The sequence below is a fragment of the Ambystoma mexicanum genome, chromosome 9 (genome assembly GCF_040938575.1).
Source record: "Ambystoma mexicanum isolate Mex_15411 chromosome 9, UKY_AmexF1_1, whole genome shotgun sequence".
NCBI lineage: Eukaryota > Metazoa > Chordata > Amphibia > Caudata > Ambystomatidae > Ambystoma > Ambystoma mexicanum.
This window is the reverse complement of record NC_090931.1, coordinates 1,524,446,403-1,524,472,855: the sequence shown is the minus strand read 5'-3', so window position 1 is coordinate 1,524,472,855 and position 26,453 is coordinate 1,524,446,403. Positions and strand designations below refer to the sequence as shown.

The following is a 26,453-nucleotide window of genomic DNA, read 5'->3' as shown; positions in this document are numbered from 1 at the left end:
CTATTCAGGAGGTGATCCAAGGGATCCCAGAAGTGCGGAATGTCAGTGACGACATCCTCATCCACGCCAGAGACAGGCAGGCGCACATGCATCACCTAGAAATGGTGGTCAGCAGTCTAGAGACTGCAGGCCTCACCATCCAGAGGACAGACGTGAATTTCTGCAAGAGATTACGCTCATCGGATACGTCTTTAACAGCAAGGGAGTATCTGCTGACCCACAAAACGTAGCAGACATAAAGGAGGCTTCCCCGCCGACAACACCCACAGAAGTACGCAGTTTCTTGGGAATGGCAACATATTTCAGCAGATTCATTCCCAACCTGGCGACCATGTCCGAACCGCTCAGAGAGCTCACCAGGTCAAACATCAAACGCGGTGACGTGAGGCACAATAAAGGGCCCGCCCTGCCGGAAGTCGTGCAGTTTGGGGCATGATTGCAAACTGCTGTAACGCATGTTCTGTGCCTCCCGAGCTGCGCACCAGAAGGCCTGTTATGCAGCCCCCTTCTAGTCCCTCTCCCAGCTGGCAGCACCAGCAGGACGGAAAAAATAGCTGGAAGACAGTGATTTGTATCATCATCCCTCCCTATTAATCCCCAACTTCACCTTCCTACACACGGAATTATATATAATAATAATGTACATGGTGCATGGCAATCTATAATGCCCTTCGCCCTGGTTTTCCACTTGTATTTTCCTCCTCTGCCACCTCCATCATTTCCTGCTCACTATTCACTACCATTGTAAAGTGCCCTGTTTGGCCATTGGTCCACTCACCAACCTTATAACCTATGCACTGTGTTTCTGATAGACGCACTCAGCTTCCCCTTCCATAAATACAATTATACGTGCTGCACACCTGGAAAAAGGCCCCATGTCATAAAGGGACCCTTTAGCTAGTCCTGTTTGTTCAGACAACAGCAGGGTGCATGCTGGGAATACTAACACTTAACGGACATAATTGACGGACACGTGAAACTACAACTCCCAGAAACCAACGCATTGTTGGCTAAAATGCCAGGGATGGCTGAAAATGAGGGCATGACATGGGTACAGTTGGCAGCAAGGACTCCTGTCCCCAAAGAAACAACCCAGGAGGCTCCTCACCTCATCTGGCTCCTGCCCAGCCATTTCCCTCCAGGGATCTTGTGTAGATTCCTCTCCAGTAATCTGAAATGGCGTCCTCTCCAGTGATCTTGGGTAGATCCCTCCTCAGTGATCTGGGATGGCAGCCTCTCCTGCGATCTTGGGTGGATTCCTCTTCAGTGATCGTGGGTAGATTCCTCTCCGGTGATCTCGGGAGGATTCCCCTCCAGTGATCTTGGGTGGATTCCCCTCCAGTGATATTGGTTGGATTCCTCCCTTAGAGATCCTGAATGGATTATTCTGCACTGACCTCTTGCAGGATTCAGAGCAAACCCACTAAGGAAGAGAGGAAGATCCCAGGAGACTGGGTGCTGTGGAGGGTCCCAGGACTGCACTGAGGCTGCACAGAACAGGAGACACACATCACCAAGAACAAGAAACACTAATCACAAGACTAAGAGACACTACTCTCCAGAGCATGCGCAGAGACTGTCACTACTGCAGCTCCACCATGTCCGCATTATTTGGCTCCTAGAGCTCCACCCCTCACCCCCTGTCCCCTCAGGAACCACTTTGGGAAAGAGTGAGAGTAATCTCCTTGCCAGATATCAGCTAAATGCCGCTTTTACAGGCCGGCTATTGGTTAGCTCCTCCTGGGCACATATGTCACCTTGTAATGCCCGGAGCATCGCGACAGGCTTGGAATTATCATTCCCATCTCTCTCTGTCTCTATCTCTCGCTCCCTTCCGCCCTCTCACTACCTTCTCTCTCCCCCCCTTCCCTCCCCCTCTTTCTCTACCACTCTTTCTTTCTCCCTTCTCTCTCTAACTCACCCCCCCTCCCCTCCTCTCTTTCTATCTTTCTCCATCTTCCTCCCTGTCTCTCTCCCTCTCTTCTGGGCAAAGAGAAATGCGCTTAACTATTACCAAGAACTCCTCAGGCAGTTGGAATGTTTAAATAACCGTTCCCAAGCAGTTCTAAGCATTTCCCTTCTACAAGCAGTTAATTTATTATTTACTTCATGAGGAAGCTGCTTATACAATGTTCCCTGGCTTTTTATTCATTAGCATGTATTCAACTGTTACAAAAGGTTAATTACATTCTAAAATCATATAGTGTTTGTAACTGCTTCCTTTCCTAGGACTTGGCAATAGGCAGTTGATCAGTATTGTGCTGGCAGCAGTCGCGCGGCCAGCCTCACAGGTGCTGCGGGCCCAGCACCATGTTAGTGTACTGTGGTCACCTGCACTTACTGGTGTTGCAGGGTAGGACCCTGTGAGGCCATGGGGGCACGGTCTGGGTGCCAGTGGCACCTTGGATACCAGCAGCATCCTGGATGGTAGGTGCCTGGGCTGGACCCAGGGCACCAGGCTGGGCTGAGGGGCCCAGACCAGCAGGGACCTGCAGGACCGTGATCACACAGTGTGGGCCTGCAGGCCAGGGTTCAGGACCGTGATCACACGGTATAGACCATGAGGCTCAATGTGTGAGAAGAAGACAGCGGAAGTTCCATAGTAGAGTCTGCAGCCGTTCTGATGCACGTGCCTGCAGGGCCTCCTTTTATTAGCTTTGGTCATGACAAAGTCATGGCCCATCTTAAAAGGTCAATCAGTACACATGGGAGGGACACACATCTTAAAAGGGCAATACACATGGGAGGGTCACATAGAACAATCAGTAGCTTAAAGTATTCACTTGAGCTTTTCATGTCCGCATATAAGCAATATCTAATTTACTTTATTTTCTGCCCGGGGCTTGTCTGGGTAGGGCTTCACAAAGGCTTCAATTAGACATTCTGTCATCAGTTTGCTTGCATAGCCTTGGCTTAAGAAAAGTCTTTCATTTTGGCCAGGGATCTCCCCATCCCTGTGCCTCTCTCACCCGGCAGGTCAAGGAGAGTGAGGCCGTGTGGCAGAAGCAGAAGAACAAGGAGAGGTGATGTTCCTTTGTCTGCCACTGGAGAGGTGCAGTTCCTGTGCTTTTTCACTGAAGAGGGGCTTTTCCAGTGTGTGCCACTGGAGAGGTGCTGTTCCTTTGTCTGTCACTGGAGAGGTGATGATCCTGTGTTTTTCACTGGAGAGGTGTTGTTCCTTTGTCACTAGAGAGGTGCTGTTCATGTAAATGTCACTGTGGAGTTGCTGTTTCTGTGTGTGCCACTAGAGAGTTGCTGTTCCTGTGTGTGTGTCACTTGAGTGGTGCTGTTACCGTGTGTGTCACTGGAGAGGTGAGGTTCAATTGTCTGTCACTGTAGAGGGGCTGTTCATGTGCATTTTACTGGATATGTGCTGTTCCTGTGTAGATCACTGTAGAGGTTCTGCTCCTTTATCTGTTTCTAGGGAGGTGCTGTTAATGTGTCTGTCACTGGAGAGGAACTGCACCTGTGTGTTTCACTGGAGAGGTGATATTCCTGTGTGATTCACTGGAGAGGTGATGTTTCTGTGTCTCTCACTGGGGAGGTACTGTCCCTGTGTGTTTCACTGGAAAGGTGATGTTTCTTTGTCACTGGATAGGTCTGTGTTAGGGAGAATTCTCTGTTTAGGCTGAATTTCCTAACCTAGTGAGTACCCCAGCAGCTTTGCTGGATTTCTGGAGTTTGTTTTTTCCATCCTGCCAAGAGTGAGACTCTTTTCTCCCACTCTTGGACTTGTATGTGTGTAATTCCTTTGATATGTCAATGTGTTCGATGGGCTATGGGGTCTTTTACTCCATAGGGTCTCATATGTTTTTCTATGTGTGTCACACTGCACCATACGTGTCGTGACACGGGGGCGCCCTAGCAGGTCCCCCCACCATAGACTCCATACCCGGGGACTGACTACTGTCTCCCCGGGCATGTAAAGTCACCATTGGCTTTACTAGACCTAAATTTGCTAACAAAACTAGTACCAACCATCTTATTGTGGACGTGCTAGTAGGGGTAATTCGATTACTCCTGGATCTGTTACTCGAGGGGGCACTGTCCCGTCCCCCCTCGTCGAGTTTTGGCTGGTGGCAGTGGAAACTACTTGTTATGTTCGACCCCGAGCATAACCCTATGGGATTCATCCCATTGTTAGAGATTGATACTTTTCCTCATTAATCTCTAACGTACCACCGATCTACTTATCTTAAATAGGTTTATCGAGTGGTATTTTCTGCCAGAACTTGGTTTGTAAAATGGCGTCTGTGTTCGTCTCTGTGACTCCTAAACCGAAGGTTGAGCCCTTTGTTCCACTTTTGGCGGGCCTCTGGACAGAGACCCTCCAAAGTGGTGCCATTCTGTCTGGGTCACCTCAGGGGTGTGGGAGGGGGTTTAGACACCCTGGACCGAGTTGCCTTGCAAACTCAGGTCGCACTCTGGAGTGATTGGCCCAGGTGGTGAGCCTTCCCGCTCACCACTTAGCATGTGTTGATTGACAGCTAGGCTGAATGAATGGGGGTCGTCTGCATAAAAGCAGGGCTTTTGGGACTGGATCTTCAGAAGTCGCCACAGGACCTAAAGAATCCGACGAGGGTAACATTGAGCCGACCTGCACGACGACACCTCCGGTGGAGCCCTGCAGAACCGTCTCACAATCTCCCGACGACAGAGGAGATCTCCCTGCCGGAGAGTCTCTTCCCCTGGCTGGTGGGAACAACCAGTCTTTCTTTGTGCTTTTTATTCGCCCCAGGACGCAGTGGTCGAATTGCCCGTGCAGAGCACCCGGCAACCGGATAGCCACTACCCCTGTACCGCGACCGAAAGGTGGTGCCTTGTGAAGGAGCACTCCGCGGCTGGTTTCTTCCCTGGTGGTGCACCGGACTACCTTTGCTTCGACGACGGGAGCATCTCTTCTCTTAGCCAAGACCCATCGTGCATCCACCACCAGGAACAACTGCCCCCGCCGGAGCTGCCTCCACAACAAGGTACCGTAACCGCCTGGCTTCCCTTTTCGATCGGTTTGAGTGAGGTATCTGATTCCTCTCCGTTCCGTTGGGTTGCCTCCAAGCTTTTCTCATTCTTTGTGTTCTGAACTGGTTCGATCTGTCGCCAAACAATTTGCTAACAAAGACTTGAATGCATCATCAGTAGAGACTTTCTGGGACATTGTGCCTTGCCTCTCACCGAGTGGGCCTGGCCGCTGAACTTTACGACCTATCGTGATTATTGCCTTCCTGCCTTGCATTTTATCCGCTTCAGTGTGAACCGTGTTGACTTTATTACCTGCCTGCCTTTTCTCTCCCAACCTCACTAATATTGAGTGTCATCTAGGTTGAGGTATAGACCTCTGTCTGAAAATAAGTGGTACCGTTAGAACCTAGAGTTGTCAATAGTTTGTTCAGGGGGATTGAGCGTTTTCCATTCCGCAGAGTAATTGTGTTTTGATTTGTTTGCCGTGGTTTGCTTTAGTGTTTTTCATAGACGTTCTGTTATAAATAAATAACTTACTATATTTACACTGAGCCTCGTTGCGTGTTTGCTTGTTTTGCTGCGAAGAATTGCCCTATCTTGTATACTCCCTATACTGACCAACTTTTCTTGAGAGAAGTCTGACTGCTCAGCCACAGCTACCAATTGAATCTGTGTGGTACAGACTGCTACCAAGTGGGTTCATCGCAACACCTGTAGTCCTAAATCTTTTGCAGTGGTCCCAGAGGGAACTGCACAGGTTTCCGCCTAACACTGGTGTACAGCGGTGGGATTAGTATCGAGTATACAGTTTAGAGTGCTTTTCGACGCTGTAGGACAACTAACCACAAAACTTTGCACAAAAAGCAACTTTCAAAAAACATGTCTACGATGGAAGTTTACAGCCAAGAGTCTTTGTCAGGTCAAAATACTGAGAGTCTGCGAGCTCTCTGTAGACAAGAGAATCTTTCTGTAAAAGGCAAGAAGTTAGAACTGATAGAGAGATTGCTTGCGAACCAAAGTCTGGGTACTGGTTCAGAGGAACCAAACTCTCCAGCATCTGTAGATAACAGTAATGGTGTTGATCTGAATCGTAATTCTGATGATAGCGATGAAGAGGCTGATGAGGACGGCGAGGCTAACGAAACTGTCTCTCCCGCTCCTCTACCTGCCTTACCAGCTGTGCCTACGGGGCCCATACCAGGTCCCACAAGTAACCCTGCTTATTTTGAACTTGAAAAAATGAAGCTCGAATTAGAATATAAACGGTTCTTGGCTCAATCTGAACGCAACCAAGAGCTCGAGTTCAGACGGATGAATGCCCAGGCTGAGCAGAAGCAAGCTGAGTTGAGACTCAGAGAAATAGAACTTAATCACGAGTTAGAAATGAAAAAGTTGTCTATGGAAAGTGCTTCTCTCTCCTCTGGTTCCTCTAGGAGCTCCAGTCCCAAAAGACCCCGGATGCCGAAGGAATTAGTGGGTATGTATGAACCGAGACTGGATGTGATGGATTGGTTGAAACTGTTTGAATACAATCATGGGCTCCAGGACATCACCGGGAATGCGTTGCTTCCCTGGTTGTTCTCTAGGCTCCCTCCTGTTGCGACTGATGTGGTAATGGAATTGGGGGAGGCGGATAAGACGGATTACGAAAGTGTGAAACTAGCCTTGATAGCTAGATTCGGGAAGACCCCTTCCCAGTATCTTAAGAGGTTTAGAACCCTCAAAAAGCATGATGGTACCCCTTGGGCTACCTGGGTGAGTGAAGGGTTGAAAAACTTAGAGGGATGGATTAAGGGTTACAGAGTTGACACTTACGAGGGTATGCGAAATCTTTTTATGTTGGAGTCGATTTATGATGCCTGTTCTCCTGAGCTCAGACAGCACTTGGCTGATTCGAAGGAATTGGATTCCAGGGCTCTAGCTAAGGCTGCTGACTTGTGGGTTGCCAACAGGGATACTCACAAGGATTCTGGGGCAACTCAGAAAAAGGATGAGGGAAAACAGCCTAAAAAAGACTCAAAGGAGAATTCGAATAACTCACATTCCAAAGAGGGCCCCAAACAAAACCAGAAGGGTAAGCCACCGGGAAAACCACAGCAGAATAGTGTGTCTTCTGGTGCCAAACCGGAAGGGGGTCAGAACAAGCCACCATTCCAGAAAGCATTCGGTAAATGCTTTGTTTGCGGCTCGACTGACCATGTGAAAGGAGATCCCAGATGTAAGGGTAAACCTTCAGGGGTCCAGCTTGTCTCCTTAGCCTTCGCTCCAGAGGAGGAAGTCCAAATGGCAAGTGGAAACTTTCTACTGCTAGCTGACGAACCCATTGGAGTCTCAGCCAGCGTTTCTTTAGTATCTCTGGGGTTGTGGGAACAACAGAATTTAGATGTCTATAATTCTATCCCCGATAATACTAAAGAGTATTATAAGGACAGTGTCCAGGTGAATGGTCAGGAGACTCCTGCCATTAGGGACACTGGGGCCAGCATAACTGTGTTGGATAAATCGTTTTTTCAGGCTGAGGATGTTGCTAAGGCACCCAAACGCCTCACCAAGTTAGCTGGAGGGCCTGTGCAAATGCTTCCCCAATTACCAGTTCTCATCCAGTGTAACGACATGACTGTAAAGATACCTGTCAGCATACAGAGTGAGGTACCAAGACGCGTACTGTTGGGTAACGATTTGAAAACTCTCGGAGTTGTATCGCATACTCCCAGACCTCCTAGTAAACGGTTACAGGAGCTAACCAGACCTGCAAGAGAGAGGACCATGCGCGGTACTCTCGGGGAGATGATGAAGAAGGAAATCACTCCTGCGCCATTGGAATTGGCGGCCGCTGTCTCTAAGAAAACAGAAGCAAAGAGGAAACCTAAGACTTCTAACCCGAAACCAGCAGCCCGCATTCCAATGCCGCCGACACGGACTTCCCCGCGGTCGTCCAACGTCACACCCGTAACTCCACCCCCAGCTGAGGCTGAGAGGGAGGTACAACCCTGTATGGTAGAATTAGACTCTGAGGAAGAGCTAATGGAAGGCCAAGAACTCATTGGAGATCTGGATCCTGTTGACCATCCTGAGCTGCAGTCGTTACTGGCAGAAGGTGGACCCAGCAGGGCGGACTTCATTAAGGGACAGAGACAATGTCCAACTATGGAAGGTCTTCGTCATCAGGCAGAAGCTCAGGCTGAAGGGCAAGAGCCTGGGAAACATAGGTTGCACTGGGAAGATGGCCTCTTCTACAGTGAACCGACCGAGTCTGCACCTGGAGACTACAAACGCCTTGTAGTGCTCCAAGCAAACAGACCACAGTTCTTGCAGTTAGCCCACGAGATTCCTTTGGCTGGTCACTTGAGTTTCAAGAAGACTAAGGAAAGGCTCTCGCTCTACTTTTATTGGCCAAAGATGGGGGCCGAAGTAGAAAAACACTGCAGGAGCTGCCATACCTGCCAGATCTCTGGTAAGGTTGGATCCAAGAATGTGGCACCGTTAGTGCCTCTCCCCATTGTGGGAGTCCCATTTGAGAGAGTAGGGATTGATATCGTTGGTCCCCTTGATCCTCCAACCTCCTCAGGCAACAGGTTTATACTTGTTGTAGTAGACCATGCTACTAGGTATCCCGAGGCAATTCCTATGAGGACTGTTACAGCTCCGGCTGTGGCTAAGGCCCTCCTTGGTATTTTTACTAGGGTCGGATTTCCTAAGGAAGTAATCTCTGACAGGGGGTCAAACTTTATGTCCCACTACATGAAAGCCATGTGGAAAACCTGCGGAGTAACTTACAAGTTCTCAACGGCTTACCACCCACAAACCAATGGGTTGGTAGAACGGTTCAACCGAACCATGAAGAGCATGATAGGTGCTCTAGAAGAACCCCTTAAGCGTAAGTGGGACCTTCTATTGCCATGCCTTCTCTTTGCTTATAGAGAAGTCCCTCAGGAGGGAGTAGGTTACTCTCCCTTTGAACTACTCTATGGTCATCCCGTCAGAGGTCCATTGGCCCTGATTAAGGAGGGGTTGGAGAGTGCTCCTTCCCCCAAGCCAGTCAGAGTGACTGACTACGTGATAGGTCTCCGGAGGAGAATGTCGCACTTGATGACAGAAGCAAGCGATAACTTGAAAGCTGGACAAGCATTGGTCAAGCACTGGCACGATCAAAAGGCTAACATGGTTGAGTTCGCTCAAGACCAGCTCGTTCTCGTTATGATCCCAACAAGGCAGAGGGCCTTGCAAGATAAATGGATGGGACCCTACCGAGTAGTGGGTAAACTCGGCGAGGTTAACTATCTGGTGGACTTGGGCAATCCCAAGGAGGCTCCGACAGTCTTTCACACCAACCGACTTAAAGCGTATGTCTCACGACCTGATGTAGGAGCGTTGCTTCTAGCATCATCCGAGGAAGAAGAAGAGAGTGAAGCTCTTCCGGATCCCCTCAGAGGCTTACCTTTAGATGAGAAAATTGAAGGAGTGAATCTCTCCTCCAATCTGACACCCGAGCAACAAGAGGAGTGCAAGTCTATGTTAACTCAGTTTGCCTCTCTGTTCTCGCTCTCACCAGGCTTGACCCCTTGGGGCCAGCACGACATACTCACTGGTGACTGTCTGCCTGTCAAAAGCAGAGGATACTGCATGTCAGAAAATGTACGAACCCACATCAAAGGTGAGGCCAGCAAGATGCTTGATCTCGGGGTAATAGAGCCCTCTACTAGTCCATGGTCTAGCCCAGTTGTGTTAGTGCCAAAGGCCGGATCTAAAGAACTTAGATTCTGCCTGGATTACCGAGCTCTTAACGCAGTCACCACGACTGATGCCCACCCTTTGCCAAGAACAGATGAGTTGGTGGATAAACTTGGCGCCGCCAAGTTCCTCAGCACATTTGACTTGACGTCAGGCTATTGGCAAATAGCCTTGACCGACCATGCCAAGGAGAAAACTGCATTTTCTACCCCCGTCAGCTTATACCAGTTTAAGGTAATGCCGTTCGGACTGAAGAATGCACCTGCTACGTTTCAACGGATGGTAAACCAGGTTCTGAATGGGATGGAGGACTTCTGCATGGCATACTTGGATGACATTGCAGTGTTCAGCAATTCCTGGGAAGAACATGTAACCCACCTGAGAGATGTTTTGCAGGCTCTTGGACGAGCCAATCTGACCATAAAGGCGAGTAAATGCCAAATTGGACAGAGTAAGGTAGTCTATCTTGGGCATGAGGTAGGCGGTGGAGAAATAAGGCCTTTGTTCAGCAAGATCGAAGCTGTACAAAATTGGACAACACCGACTACTCAGACCCAGGTGAGAGCCTTTCTAGGCCTCACTGGGTATTACAGGAATTTCATAGAGAACTATGGGACCATAGCTTCTCCACTGAATGTCATCTCCTCGCCCAAATTTCCTAAAAAGGTTAAATGGAACGAGGAGTGCAGTCAGGCTTTTGAAAACCTGAAAAAGGCTCTTTGCCAAGCCCCAGTACTCAGAGCTCCTGATTACCGCCAACACTTCATTGTGCAGACAGACGCTTCCAATGTAGGGATAGGTGCCGTACTCAGTCAACTGGATGGGAAAGGTAGGGAGCACCCCATTTGCTTCATCAGCCGCAAGCTGAAGGATCCTGAAACAAGGTGGGCAACAATCGAAAGAGAGTGCTTTGCTATCGTGTGGGCTCTGAAGAAGTTTAGGCCGTACTTGTATGGTTCTACTTTTGTTATTCAGACTGACCACCAACCCTTGAGATGGTTAATGCAAATGAAAGGGGAAAACCCAAAACTATTGAGATGGTCGATCTGCCTGCAAGGGATTGATTTCACAATTGAGCACAGGTCAGGGTGTCACCACCAAAATGCTGATGGTCTCTCTAGGATGTATGTCATCGACTAGAGGTATGAGATTCATCCAGGAGTGGATTAAATCCTCCTGTCCCTTAGTCTGGGGGGGCGAGTGTTAGGGAGAATTCTCTGTTTAGGCTGAATTTCCTAACCTAGTGAGTCCCCCAGCAGCTTTGCTGGATTTCTGGAGTTTGTTTTTTCCATCCTGCCAAGAGTGAGACTCTTTTCTCCCACTCTTGGACATGTATGTGTGTAATTCCTTTGATATGTCAATGTGTTCGATGGGCTATGGGGTCTTTTACTCCATAGGGTCTCATATGTTTTTCTATGTGTGTCACACTGCACCCTACGTGTCGTGACATGGGGGCGCCCTAGCGGGTCCCCCCACCATAGACTCCATACCCGGGGGACTGACTACTGTCTCCCCGGGCATGTAAAGTCACCATTGGCTTTACTAGACCTAAATTTGCTAACAGAACTAGTACCAACCATCTTATTGTGGACGTGCTAGTAGGGGTAATTCGATTACTCCTGGATCTGTTACTCGAGGGGGCACTGTCCCGTCCCCCCTCGTCGAGTTTTGGCTGGTGACAGTGGAAACTACTTGTTATGTTCGACTCCGAGCATAACCCTATGGGATTCGTCCCATTGTTAGAGATTGATACTTTTCCTCATTAATCTCTAACGTACCACCGATCTACTTATCTTAAATAGGTTTATCGAGTGGTATTTTCTGCCAGAACTCGGTTTGTAAAATGGCGTCTGTGTTCGTCTCTGTGACTCCTAAACCGAAGGTTGAGCCCTTTGTTCCACTTTTGGCGGGCCTCTGGACAGAGACCCTCCAAAGTGGTGCCATTCTGTCTGGGTTACCTTAGGGGTGTGGGAGGGGGTTTAGACACCCTGGACCGAGTTGCCTTGCCAACTCAGGTCGCACTCTGAAGTGATTGGCCCAGGTGGTGAGCCTTCCCGCTCACCACTTAGCATGTGTTGATTGACAGCTAGGCTGAATGAATGGGGGTCGTCTGCATAAAAGCAGGGCTTTTGGGACTGGATCTTCAGAAGTCGCCACAGGACCTAAAGAATCCGACGAGAGTAACATTGAGCCGACCTGCACGACGACACCTCCGGTGGAGCCCTGCAGAACCGTCTCACAATCTCCCGACGACAGAGGAGATCTCCCTGCCGGAGAGTCTCTTCCCCTGGCTGGTGGGAACAACCAGTCTTTCTTTGTGCTTTTTATTCGCCCTAGGACGCAGTGGTCGAATTGCCCGTGCAGAGCACCCGGCAACCGGATAGCCACTACCCCTGTACCGCGACCGAAAGGTGGTGCCTTGTGAAGGAGCACTCCGCGGCTGGTTTCTTCCCTGGTGGTGCACCGGACTACCTTTTCTTCGACGACGAGAGCATCTCTTCTCTTAGCCAAGACCCATCGTGCATCCACCACCAGGAACAACTGCCCCCGCCGGAGCTGCCTCCACAACAAGGTACCGTAACCGCCTGGCTTCCCTTTTCGATCGGTTCGAGTGAGGTATCTGATTCCTCTCCGTTCCGTTGGGTTGCCTCCAAGCTTTTCTCATTCTTTGTGTTCTGAACTGGTTCGATCTGTCGCCAAACAATTTGCTAACATAGACTTGAATGCATCATCAGTAGAGACTTTCTGGGACATTGTGCCTTGCCTCTCACCGAGTGGGCCTGGCCGCTGAACTTTACGACCTATCGTGATTATTGCCTTCCTGCCTTGCATTTTATCCGCTTCAGTGTGAACCGTGTTGACTTTATTACCTGCCTGCCTTTTCTCTCCCAACCTCACTAATATTGAGTGTCATCTAGGTTGAGGTATACACCTCTGTCTGAAAATAAGTGGTACCGTTAGAACCTAGAGTTGTCAATAGTTTGTTCAGGGGGATTGAGCGTTTTCCATTCCGCAGAGTAATGTGTTTTGATTTGTTTGCCGTGGTTTGCTTTAGTGTTTTTCATAGACGTTCTGTTATAAATAAATAACTTACTATCTTTACACTGAGCCTCGTTGCGTGTTTGCTTGTTTTGCTGCGAAGAATTGCCCTATCTTGTATACTCCCTATACTGACCAACTTTCCTTGAGAGAAGTCTGACTGCTCAGCCACAGCTACCAATTGAATCTGTGTGGTACAGACTGCTACCAAGTGGGTTCATCGCAACACCTGTAGTCCTAAATCTTTTGCAGTGGTCCCAGAGGGAACTGCACAGGTTTCCGCCTAACAGTCTGCACCTGTGTGTGTCACTGGAGAGGTGCTGTTCCTGTGTGCACACTGGAGTGGTGAGGCTCCTGTGCCTATTGAGAGGTGCTGTTCCTGTGTATGTCACTGGAGAGGTGCAGTTCCTGTGCATTTCTACTGAAGAGGCGCTGTTCCTGTGTGTGCCACTGGAGAGGTGCTGTTCATGTAAGTGCCACTGTGCAGGTGCTGTTTCTGTCTGTGCCACTAGAGAGGTGTTGTTGCTGTGTGTGCCATTGGAGAGTTGCTGTTCCTGTGTGTGTGTCACTGGAGTGGTGCTGTTACCGTGTGTGTCACTGAGAGGTGAGGTTCATTTTTTCTGTCACTGTAGAGATGCTGTTCATGTGTGTTTCACTTGGCATGTGCTGTTCCTGTGTGGATCACTGGAGAGGTGAAGTTCCTGTGATTTTCCCTGAAGAGGGGCTTTTCCGGTGTGTGCCAATGGAGAGGCGCTGTTCCTGTGTGTGCCACTGGTGAGGGGCTGTTCCTGGGTGTTTCACTGGACATGTGCTGTTCCTGTGTGGATCACTGTAGAGGTGAAGTTCTTGTGATTTTCACTGAAGAGGGGCTTTTCCAGTGTGTGCCAATGGAGAGGCGCTGTTCCTGTGTGTGCCACTGGTGAGGGGCTGTTCCTGGGTGTTTCACTGGACATGTGCTGTTCCTGTGTGGATCACTGTAGAGGTGAAGTTCCTGTGATTTTCCATGAAGAGGGGCTTTTCCAGTGTGTGCCAATGGAGAGGCGCTGTTCCTGTGTGTGCCACTGGTGAGGGGCTGTTCCTGGGTGTTTCACTGGACATGTGCTGTTCCTGTGTGGATCACTGTAGAGGTGCTGCTCCTTTCTCTGTCACTAGGAAGGTGCTGTTGATGTGTCTGTCACTGGAGAGATTCTGCACCTGTGTGTTTCACTGGAGAGGTGATGTTCCTGTGTGAGTCACTGGAGATTCACTTAGACCCGCCTGCTGCTCTGCGGCATTTAATGTTATGGGCACTTATTCGCAAAACGATTTCAAGCTTGTGGCGTTACAAGCGATCGCACAATACCCATCAGTCTCATCACATATAGGATGGGGCCTGGTAATGCCCACGAGTGGCCGCAAGCAGTAATCTTACAGTGTCTCTGCCCATACCTCTGTGTAATTGGACACTAGAAGTCTTCTTGTAGCCAATCACATGGAGGCATTGGTGGAGACGCTGGGATGGCTGGAAAACCCAGAGACTCCAATCTCTTCCCCGGAGACCCGGAAAAGAGCGTAAGAACACAGAGTCTCAAGGCTAAGCCCAGAGGGTAAGCAGATATGGCCACAGTATCTGTGCATTATAGCGCCAAAACGAACACGCATTTATACCAGCTCGAGCTGCGAGCACAGTCAAGGGCCTGGACTACAGACGGGGTTCAAATTCACGCTTCACCACATAAAATGTGTGATTCTAAGCAAATAATTTCTTTTCACTGTGCCTTATTTGCCAACATTGGAAGGGATAATTCAAAGTGAAGGCTGAACATAAAAAGCTTGAGCGACTGACTTTGTGCCTCAGAGTTGTACGCCCTTGCCATCCGCCGGCACTCATCTCCCCTGGAATAACTGTTGCACCTCCACTTGTTTCAACTGGCAGTGTCAGCCACGTAAACTGTTTAGCCGTGCCTGCCTGAGCGGGGATGGCCCCGTGATTACTCTTGCTTGTGTACTTGGACCATTTGGATCCGGTCGTCGATTAAATCCGCATTGCCCTTTTTCGAACTGGGATTAACGGAGTTTACTATAGATCCAACCTCACGCTGGTAGCAGACACTTACAGCGTATTCCCCCCCTCCCCATTCCATTTCCCCTGCCTCTCCTCTTCTTTCCTCACCTGCTACAGCTGTGCGCCCGGAGCGAGCTCCCGTGCTGGCTCACAGACCAGGTAACGCAGAGTCAGCTGTGTGCTCTGCGCGAGCTCCAGTCCGACTCTAAGAGCGGGTGCCGCCGAGGATCCTGCGGGCTCATCTGCTCTGGGAGGCCGTGGCCGTCGCTGTCTGCGTGTCTGCCAACCTCTTTTGGGTGCTGGACTGTTCATGAGCGATTGTCCTTGAGAAACATTGGGCACAGCCTGTGAGTAACTCAAGAACAAGAAACGGTGATATTTCAGTCAGGAGACTGCGGGATTGGATCCTTTGATCCTGACTGAACCTTTATTATTCCTACAGAGATATTTCCTGAATAGTCAAACTTTGCCTATTCAAGCAGGAGACTGTGGAACTAAGGCACATTTGTCGGTTGCAGTATTTTATGAGTGAATCTGCTGGTATATATCTTTTTTTTTTTTTTTTTTTTCACTCCTTTTGAAAATTCAACAAATATAGTAGATTAAATGATGTCTGCTGCAAGTGGACCAGCGACCAGATCTAAAATCAAGTCCAATACTACTTTGGATCTGGTAAGCAGGGGATCCAGTAACATAGATGAACATTCTCCACAACGACAGACACATGGAGCTATTTCCACACCAGGCCAATCTGAGATTTTGGCAAACAACTCACTTCCCCCGGCGGTGAATGAGGCAGCCCCATCAGTCACTGAATTTGCCATGACCGGGTTGCGTTCTAAGCATCCCCATAAGATACAGATAGAAATGTGTAGGCTGCCCGTTTCACAAAAGGAAAAAGCTATCGCAGCAAAAAAACGCTGGGAACAAGCTTTTTCCAAAGCTAACAAGAAGGCAGATGTTACAGATCACCACCCAAACAAGAAAGACCAACGCCAGATGCGATTGTCAATGGACATCACAGAAATTGAAGATTTAATGATCAATCAGGATAAAAGAAATTAAGTATTCAATCTACAGTCTAAAATCAAGGAAGAGCACTCATGGCTAGCATCAACGCCACGAAACACAAACCTCCACACTATGACAAAGATGCATCAAAGTCTGGGGATAACAAAGAGCAATAACCTACCCGAAGATTCTGTTACATTACCAGATCAGATCTCGGGCGCGAATCGCTTTTGTCAATGCCAACAGAACTTACCTCCTTCAAAAGCAATTGAAGTAATTCCGACGACTATGGTGGACCTGCAAAATCTGCTCCTAGCGGTAACATCACAGGCATTGAGCCCATTTATGAAGTTATTAGAAAACAATCACGACGCACAAAAAGATCAAGCTACACTACTTGCCTTAATCCACACGAAACAAATTTATCTGGAGACCTTTGTAAACAACATACGCACTCGACTAAATCAAGAGGCCGAAACGAGCGCCCAATGGCAATCAAGACTATTCGAAATAACCAGAAGAGAACACGAAGAGAAGGCCACATTAACAGCAGGATTGCTGGAGATCTTGGCAAATGGGCAGAAGGCTACGAATTTACAAGGCCCCAAGGAAAATGAGATCAATACAGCTACCCCACAAGCAACAGACCCCTTGCATGTCAGTAGTGACCAGGGTGCACCCAACATGCCGAATACATCTATACCGCAAGCCAGTGAGAACAAGCCTGTAACACAAGAAAAACAGCTGGAAATGTTTACCATCTTCGAAAAATCAAAGAACAATGTTACTATTCTGCAGCAATTGCAATCCAAAAAAAAAAAATTAAATCTTCAAGGAAAAACAAATCAAATGGCTCTAGAGCATTTTTACGGAATCTGACAACCCCTGGAGTAATCAAAGTTACCCAACAAGGGGGGAAGAATGGAGGGCAATCTAATATTCCCCCAGAGGTACATAAAATAGACAAAGAACAAACGATCCCAGTAGAGTCCTCTACGATTGGAAATGAGATATCGCATGTAACTGAAGCCCAACAGAATGACGATCCATCTAGTCAAGTTACACTCTTAAATCTGTCTACTTATTCTGAAGAAGATCAAGAAGGCAATTGGGACGCTAGTATGCCTAACAATGTACAATCTCTTATAATCATTGACTCTTATGAAGAAGGATATACAATTGATTCTACACTAACACAGCTCACTTGTGAAGATATATCTGATAGTGAGTTAGAGCTATCAATTCTCAGCGTTGATTCTATTTCAGACAGTGAATGTTCTATCTCGCAGCCACAAGAGAGAACACAAAGCATTCAGAGGTCTCTGCGAGCAAACAGTATAGACCAAGATGCAGGGTCACAATTGAGACAACCTAATTTTATTAATCCTTTGGAACTAATACAAGATACAGAACTAAAAATTGAAAAATTGAAAGTAGATAAATATCATCATGATTTGATCTTGAACCGAACAAACACACTACGGTTGTTTCATGCGATTCCCACACTTCTATGGATTAACACAAGTCATATCAAACTGGTGGAATTCACGGATGAGAAGCAATTGGATGTAGTGCACATGCAATTTCACAATACAGAGAATATACAAAAGATAATCAAGGAGGCTTCCCATTTTCTGACATTAGGGTTCTCATGTACAGCGATAACAACAATTAAGAGAAATGGATTGTGTTCCCGACAGAGCTATGAAAAAAGGTCAGATAAGCAGGAGAAACAAGGAGCGGTGATTCAAGAGATGTTCACACATTGTAGGAAGCCGGAAGCCTTCGTCAGCAGAAAGAGTGATCTATAAATACACTCGAGCAAATCTAACTAAGGTACCATCTTGGAGAGAAGTTGAATCTCCAAACCTGCCAACGCTAACAACGAGAATGAATTCTGTCAATACACCGTTCTGGAGAGAGGCAGAATCCTCTTACATGACGGTGTCATCATCAAGAACTGATTACTCTTAACCATCAACGAAGCAGACCACTGCCACAATGACCCTCTGTACTTGGAACTCTAGAGGGTCCTTTCACCTCTTCCGTGCAAATACGGATGACCTATGGAAACATAACATCATCTGTCTGCAGGAGACATGGATTGATACTTTGCCTGGATGCGATGGATACATCGTTTCCATGAACCCAGCAATAACACGAAAAATAGGACGCCCGTCTTCTGGTCTCCTTACCCTGATTAAAATCGAAGAAAATATACGTCTGGTGGATAGTATCAATATTTCTCCTTGGATCCAACAAACCGTTATAGAAATTCTATCCACTAGCACGATTGAAGGACGCGTACATCGAGGAACCCCTCAGACGTTAGCGATATTTAATCTCTATTGGAACCAGGCAGCGATTGAAACAGACAACTTTATTGACATGCTGTTCTCTGCGATAGATAATCTCGTTTTGGAACTTAAGGAGATCGAAATAATAGTTTGTGGAGATCTTAATATTCATCTATTCGACAAGCAGGGTAGACTTAAGGACAAAGCACAATTATCCGCGAGTGCAAGGATTTGGACCAAGGAAACCACCATGAGGCAGCTTAACTGCATCTACAAGCTGAATTCCAGTGCTACCTCTTTTACTTGGACGAATGGAAAACAAGTAGAAATTCTAGATTACATATACATCTCGGCAAATCTAGTCTCTAAACTACAAGCGCCAGCGAATGCAAGATCTGTTAACAGTGATCATCATATTATCAGCATCACCTTGAAAGTGCCGTATAGTACAGGAGATAAAATTAACTTACCTCCGTTGGAAATCAACTTGGCAGGCACTAGACTGCGTATCAATGACAATGAAATGAGGAAAATAATAACAACATATCTGTCCAACACACAGACTGGCGGAAAACTAATAAACTATGAGTGGATTTTGACGACCTTTCTGCGGAAGACTCACAATCAACTCCGCAATAAGAACATCCATACTCACGCATACAATCCCCAACTCAGAGAAAAGAAAAAAGAAATGCGGAGAAAGATTTTGGAACTTAAAACAAGGAAATGTCCGAACATAGAAAATGAGATCCGCAAAGTCAAACAGCGATACAGAAATTGGACAAAGAATGCAAAAGCTCTACTTGTGCAACAAGATGTAGAAGCCATGCTAACACAATTGAAGACGCATAACACAAGAGGACTGTGGAATCTTCTAAATCCACAAATAGACACGCACCATAATATCATTCAAGGGATTTCTGAAGGTGCATGGATTAGTCATTATGAGTCGATTTACAAACTGACCACGAATAAACAGCTAATTGGTCTAGATCAGAGAGAAACGTCCCCATGGACAAATGCCTGGACATTCGAAGCCATCATCGCAATAATAAAACAGCTGAATACATCAAGAGCGCCTGGCCCTGATGGCCTGAGCAATGTCATCATAAAGAAATATCCTGAGGACTGGGCCAGATTTTGCTTACATCTCTTCACCACGATCGAATGCTGGAAACAAATTCCGCTTACCTGGACGAAAGCCATCTTGATACCCATATATAAAGCAGGGGACAGAAAATTGCCATCGAACTATATACCGATCGCCCTTTTAGATCCGATTGGAAAAATATTCGCAACTCTGCTGCTTAACAACCTTAATATATGGATCAAAGAAAGTCAAAAATTCGACATTAGACAAACTGGATTCACAAAAGGTACGGGAACACATGTAAATCTCATGATTCTGAATCTATTGAAACATGAAGCGATGGCTAACAACTACAACATTTATGCAGCATTCATCGACTTGCATGTGGCTTTTGATATGGTGAATAGATCCACCCTATGGGAAAAACTCAAAAAGTGGAATTGCCCGTCGAAGGTAATGGAGCCAATTATCCAACTATACAACAACACAACATTTAGAATTAGACTATCTCAACAAGGCGATTTATCGGCACCTATCAACACAGAGAATGGTCTTAAACAAGGTTGCCCTCTTGCTGCAACACTTTTTAAGCTCTACACTAAAGATCTACATGATGCTCCTCGCTTTTTTGGGGCAAACCCACCTAAATTGAACAACCATCTAATTCACCATCTAATGTATGCAGATGATATCGTCATCTTGGACAAAACTGAGATAAGGCTCCAAAGAAGCTTAAGGGAGCTTGCAAAATACATGAGTGAAAATAAATTAGAGATAAATGTTGATAAAACAAAGATTTTGGAATTGACGCAAAGAAAGTCCAAAAAAAAAGACTTCCAATTCTATATGAACGACAAAAAATTGAGCAAAGTGTCATCAATAAAATATCTGGGTCTACTAGTGAACCAATCGCAAGTAGAAATACCCTGGACAAATCATTTAAGAGCTAAAAGTTTGTCATTGGCAAGACAAGGCTTATTCCTACATAGCAAATTTGGTCAATTTTCATTAAAACCGATTGTCATTTTCTATCGACAAAAAGTGACGCCCATTTTAACCTATGGCAATGAGACACTAATAAACCTTGACCAATCTATTTCGGACCGCCTAGAGGGTCTGTTTTGGCGGAAAATATTGGCTCTACCAAAATCCTTTCCAATCATCAGAATCAGACATGAGGTTGCGTTGCAATCCCTACAATCAATAGTTGAGTGGAAAAAAGTAGAATTATACAGACAGATGATTAATGAGGACGATATCCCAGCATATCGAGTCTTTGGAGAACGGAATATCACAGTCGCCAATACAGTCCTAACAACGTGGAAAAATGCATTGAGTCCCATAATGGCTACAAACTCCATATCCCTTGAAATGTTAATGAAGCGACCGCAATACGCAAAAAAAAAATATACAGCGAAATGATTGGATTCGTACGATGGCTGGAAAATCCCAATACCAGATGAATTTGTCATGTGAGATTGACATTCGTGCAATGAATGAACTGCAGTCTTATCTCAAACAATTTCCGGATAGGAAAATTAGGGACTTATTTTTTTAGACTACGTTTGAATCTATTACCCACACGAGAACTCATGGCAAAAAACAGACAAATTTCGGAAGAAGCAGCTTTCTGCAGATTTTGCTAGAACAAACTGATGGTGGAGAATCTACATCACATCATTATGATCTGCCCTGCACTTACGGATAAGAGAAATTGGTTCCGAGAAATGATATCTATGAAGGGGCCTGAGCTAGATAGCAGTGATAGATGGAACCTCATCCTGTCAGGGAACAACAGGAGTTTGACAACAACCATCGTTCAATTTTGGAACCATATTGTCTCCATACAAATGTTGGGGGCAGAGGGCAACCTGATCTTATAGAAGGATGCTCGCTACCCTCCTGACACACTTTATCGAATATAGAAGACTGGTGGTTTCGAAGTCTTGGAGGGGAAAAAGTGATGTTATGTAGTCAATTCATTGAGTATCTAGACGAAACTCTAAATCATACTGATACTGTTCCCTGAAAAATCAAAATCTAAAAGTGTAATGAATGAAATATTGTTTTAAAAGGTTTGTAAATCAAACTATAAAATTACAATAAAAAAAAAGCTTGAGTCACTCACAGATCAGGAAACTACAGTGTTGCTGCACAATGTATCACAATTCCAACCATTCATATACTGTACACAACATAGAAATGTGTTGCTTGGTTCACTGATCACAACTTAATGTAACTCTACATGGTGATGCACTGAACTATGAAAGACTGATGCCTTTCCAGACACTGACTTCAGTTTCTGTACTGATGCCGGGGCCCCACAGGTCTTCTAATCTTATAGAAAGGGCCCCACTAATCTTAGAACTTGCTTCTTTTCACCTAGTGCGCTGCATCAACATGAAGGAATGGCACTGTCCCGTTAGTGTGATCACAAAACATAACCTACATTTTTAGGCAGAAGGGAGACAGTGAAAACATCAACTAATGGGGGTGGGGGGAGTAGTGTCCATGTGGGAAAGAACTGAGGCGCTGGCAGAAAAGAGAGAAGGGGAGGGCTGCACACAGAGCAATGCATAATGCTAACCTTAAACAACTTAAGAGTCTAGTGACCCTGACCACCCCCACCCTTACCAGAATGTTTACGGGGCAGGACACAAAACATCACAGTACAAAAGAAGCAGCACAGAGCACACCGCTACGATGCAATTGTTAGAGGGCCATGGAAAGTATGGAAAGAGGATCTAGAGATGGTAGGTAGTGTTCAGGGGTGCAGGAGAGGAAACGGAGTCCTGGCACATGGTCTGTACAATTACAAACACGAAAGTAAAGTTCCCAAAGGTGTGGTAACTCCCGTCCCCTGCACACTGTCTTTGAATTCTTCTTGGCATCCAATTTTGTTGTCATGTCAAAAGTTAGATGTTCTTTTAATTAAGCTTATTTGTAAGGCGCATCCAAAGTGACCCGGGGGCATACGGGCGCTGATAAAGCAGAAGGTGGCAGGTGTTAGAGGGTAGCACAGGGAATGCCAAGCCACGGACATTATCTAAAAAGATACGTTTTAAGCTGTTTCTTAAAACATCCAGAGAGGGGCCCTTTCTTAGCTCGAGAGGCAGGGCATTCCACTTGGCAGGTGCAGCCACCCAAAAAGCCCCCTTTTTTACCAGTTCAAGCGAGACTTCCAGTATTCGCAACAGTTTCACACTTCTTGAGCGAAGAGAGTGTATTTCAAGTTTGTTTTTAAGTCTACAGGCTATATGAGCAGGAAAAGGCCTGCCAGAGATTTGTAGGTAATCGTGAGTAACCTGAAGTCTATCCTAGAGGCAATGGGCAACCAAAGCAGACTTCTACGCACTTCAGCCACACGCGCATATCCCGCATCCCCATGAATGCTGTAATAGTGCTGTTTTGTACTACTTGAGGTTTAGCAAGTTCTCTTTTACCCACCCCTACTAGAAGGGAGCTACAGTAGGCAATTTCCAATGAGATAATAGCTCGAGCAATCGTTTTGCAGCCCTTTTAGGAGAGAAATTGACAAATATGCCAGAGGAGCCATATATAATATGCAGAGGCTGAAACAAGACTGTTAACCTGAGCTGTCCTATTAACCCTTTAAGTGCCATGGGTTTTTCCCACCAGTGCCAGAGCCTTTTTTGGTGATTTCGTTATGTCGCCATTCAATGTTTGTAACTTTTTTATTACATGAGATATCTCGGCCAAATTTGGCCCTTTTTGTTCCCACATGTAGGTGGTCGTAACGCCACCCAGGAATCCTAGGTTGCTGAAGGGGGGGTGAGAAAATAACCATAAAGGGCAAACATTCCAATAAAATGATGTACAAAGAAGCATGTGTTTTTTTCCTTGTGAGAGCTAGGAACAAATGGGTTGCTCTGCTGAATTCCCCAATGTCCTGGCTTTCAGGAACAAGTTAATTGGAAACAAAAAAATATTATTTTGATGTGATTATCAACCGTTTTGTGAGAGGTAGGCGATTTTGGCCAATTGGACATGCATGGACGGAATGGAAGAAAAGGGTAGGAAAGCCGAATTGGAGGACAGAAAGGCATACATTTCTGAAAATAAGACAAAATTCCAAGTTTAGGAAGGGGTGATTTGTGCAGGTCTGGCAACAACTAGCTAGGGGAAAATGCCATAGTTTGGGGGAAAACGTGGGAAAATGACAGAAAAAAAAGGTATGGACATGGTTGGCTTGGTACGGCAATGGCTTCTATGAATTTTGAGAAAAACAATGCTCCGCTACATTCCCCGACTCTTGCAGTTAGGAAATCACACATTTTTTGTAGTGTTTCACAAAACAATCAATACCACAAGCCAAACACTGAGCCATGGTACACAGGAGTTTTATGCTTGCAGCCTGAACAGGCGTACTTAGCATGTGTAAATCAGGAAAACCAATGTGGTGAGGAATGGCAAGCATACTATTTTCTGAAAGAGCACAGGCAGACCTTTTGAAGGGTAGGTGACTTGTGCAGGTTACAAAAGTGTATGGTGCCTAAAGTAGCGACTAAATGTAGGGCACATTTGGGAAATGAAAGGGTTGTGTGACAAAGGGCACCCGCAAATAGGGCAAATTGTTATGAAAACCACACAAACACAACAAATATACCTTCCTGTATTCCCACACGTGTCCCGATGAAAACGGTACCTCACATGTGTGGGTGCACCAACCTGGGCGCTAAGGGGAAGCCTAAAACACCCCTAACTCCAAGTCTTTTCCGACAGCTGAATTTCACGATTTTTTCAGACGGGCACACCATACAGATATGGACCTAGGGTGTCCAAGTCACCAAGGAAAACAGGGAACCCCATGCATTTCCGAAAAGAGGACATCCGTGGGAATCCACAGAGGTCTGACTTGTGCAAACCGGGCCAAAATGTATTACCCAGAAACCCCGGCAAAGTCCGAAATTATACGAAAAAAATCTAATTTCCACACATTTCACTCAGCTCACCCACCGAAACACGCCGCCAACAACACATGGCCTACCTTCCCGCGTTCCCACACGTGTCCCGATGAAAATGGTACCTCACATGTGTGCCCCTCTGCGCTAAGGCAAGTTTGGTAAACAAAGAAAAAAAATTGAAAATGGCAGGCTGCACTTTAGGTGGAGCTGAGGGGCACCCTAAACCGCCAGGTACTTTTCTAATGTAATGGAGGGTGACCCTCTCCCATCTATACCAAATGCAGGGGGGGCATCTTGTTCAGCCCTCCCTGGGGGCAGATCAGAGGGGGGCATCTCATGCATCCCTCCCTGGGGTCAGATGCCCCTTCCTAGGAGCAGATATCTGTCCCCAGGGACGGCTACAAGGGGTGTCCACATTTCTGCTTAGGGTGAGGGGGAGAGGGCCACCCCCCTTTTCCATAAAATATATCCCTAGTGGCTAGTGGCATATCTACTCCCACCCAATTCTCCCTTTAGTTTTTTTGGTTTTGTTTTTTTTCTTTTGCCCCCTTCCCTGGGGGCAGATGATCAGCCATCTGCCCCCAGGGGGCCCTAACCTGCAGGCCTCATCTTTTGGGGGGCCTGCACACTTATTCCTGGTGGCCCTCCCCCCCTCCAATTGGATTGGGGGCCACCTCATGTACTGCTGCCTGGGGGCAGAAATCTTTTCACTTGGTGCGGGAGGAGGAGGGCCACCACCCTTTCATGAGTAAAAGAATCCCCCATCCCCGTTGCATTATTTTATTTTTATTTTTTGTTCAATTTGGCCCCCTCCCTGGGGGCAGATGATCAGCCATCTACCCTCAGGGTTTTCCACATATGTTCCCCCATGCTTTGGGGGCTGTGGGGAGAGGGCTGCTTACTGCAAGCAGCCCCCATCTCCCCCGCCTCTCAGACAGACCCCTGGTGTCTAGTGGGCATTGCTGGGCACGGATCGATCGCTCTGCACCCTCTCTGCGCCCAGCAATGCTTTCACAAAAGGTGTTGTTGGAAAGGGGAGAATCTCCCCTTTCCAACGACACTTCCCTCAATCTCCGGCTTGAAATACAGCTGGAGATCGAGGAGGAGAAAGGTGCAGACTCACCTTTCATTTTCATTATGCTCACCGACGTGAAACTGAAGGTAATCCAGCCCCCGGGCAGTGAAGACCAACATTAGAATGGGACTATTTACTTGGGACTATTTAACTTGGGGGGGTTCAGCCAACATGGAGGCACACACATGGCTCAGTTACAAGGAGCTGAGCTATGCGGTCTAGTCTTTTGGGTGTGGCAGGCCTGGGACTATTTTACCTGGACTACTTTACCTGAGACTATTTAAACCACACCCAAACAGCAGAACACGCTTCGTGTTATTCTGCTGTGGGCAGCGTAACGCTCACGTGTCCAGTTCTTTGATGGCAGTTTACCTGAAACCAAGGACCTGCAGAGAGTGAAAGAACACTACAAAACTTACCTGGAACAGTATCCTGTCTTCAATCCTTCTCCGACTTCAGTTCCACTCACCTGAAGGTACGAACTCCATCATCCGGCACCGCATGCATCCTGGAATACCATAACCTGGAAATAGGAGAAAGAAAGACAGCATTAATAAGCGTTTACTCACGTTTCCTCCTGAATGAAGAAAGCCACACAATTCTTACCTTGGTAGCCATCTCCTGGTCAGTATCATCGCTGGAACGTTACGGCGCTCAGCGAGGAACATCGCAACCTGCAAGGAGAGAAAAGACACAGGTTAGCAATATAAAAGGCGAAACAGCGCCACGCATCGCGCATTACTCACCGGACTGCATCGCGCACACCATGCTCATCCTCAAACTGCATGACAACACCAAAATACCTTTCCATACATAAAAGGAAAGAAGCAAGACATTTTTATTTGAACTAAGAGGAACATAAGAACTGCATATAAAGACTGTAAAGCAGCAAACCTACGGAGTCGCAGCAGGCCTGGATTCCCACAGGGGGGCTTGCACCAGTGAAGTAACTTGGTCGCTGCTCGCCCCCCACATCTACGCGCCCCTGCCACGAGGAGCAGGATGGAGAATCTACCTTTTACAATATTAAGGTGAGGAGAAGGCCCAAGGGGGAGGAAGGAGTTGAGGCCAAGGGAGGTGGGAAAACATAAAGACAATCTGGTATTGAATCCAGCTCTCCTATATTGCAGACCCATCTTTAACCAGAGGCCTTACCGAGGGACCGGGAGAGGGTTTGAGAGTGCAAATCTTCCAACGAGGGCTGAGTGGCATCCACCTGGATACCAGGTGAGCGTAACAAAATCGGACTTGACCAGAGTTGTGGGAATATACAGTAGCAAGC

The 26,453-nt window shown here is 46.9% G+C and overlaps 1 protein-coding gene across 1 annotated transcript in view; it reads right to left on the bottom strand.

The window, feature by feature from the left end:
* Positions 1 to 1,484, bottom strand: part of LOC138489411 (zinc finger protein 271-like) — a 75,976-nt gene extending 74,492 nt beyond the window's left edge. Inside the window, exon 1 of the mRNA XM_069617133.1 lies at positions 1,109 to 1,484. Within this exon, the coding sequence (XP_069473234.1) occupies positions 1,109 to 1,132 (24 nt within the window). The 5' untranslated portion in view covers positions 1,133 to 1,484. The remainder of the gene's footprint in view (positions 1 to 1,108) is intronic.
* Positions 1,485 to 26,453: the final 24,969 nt, after the last annotated feature.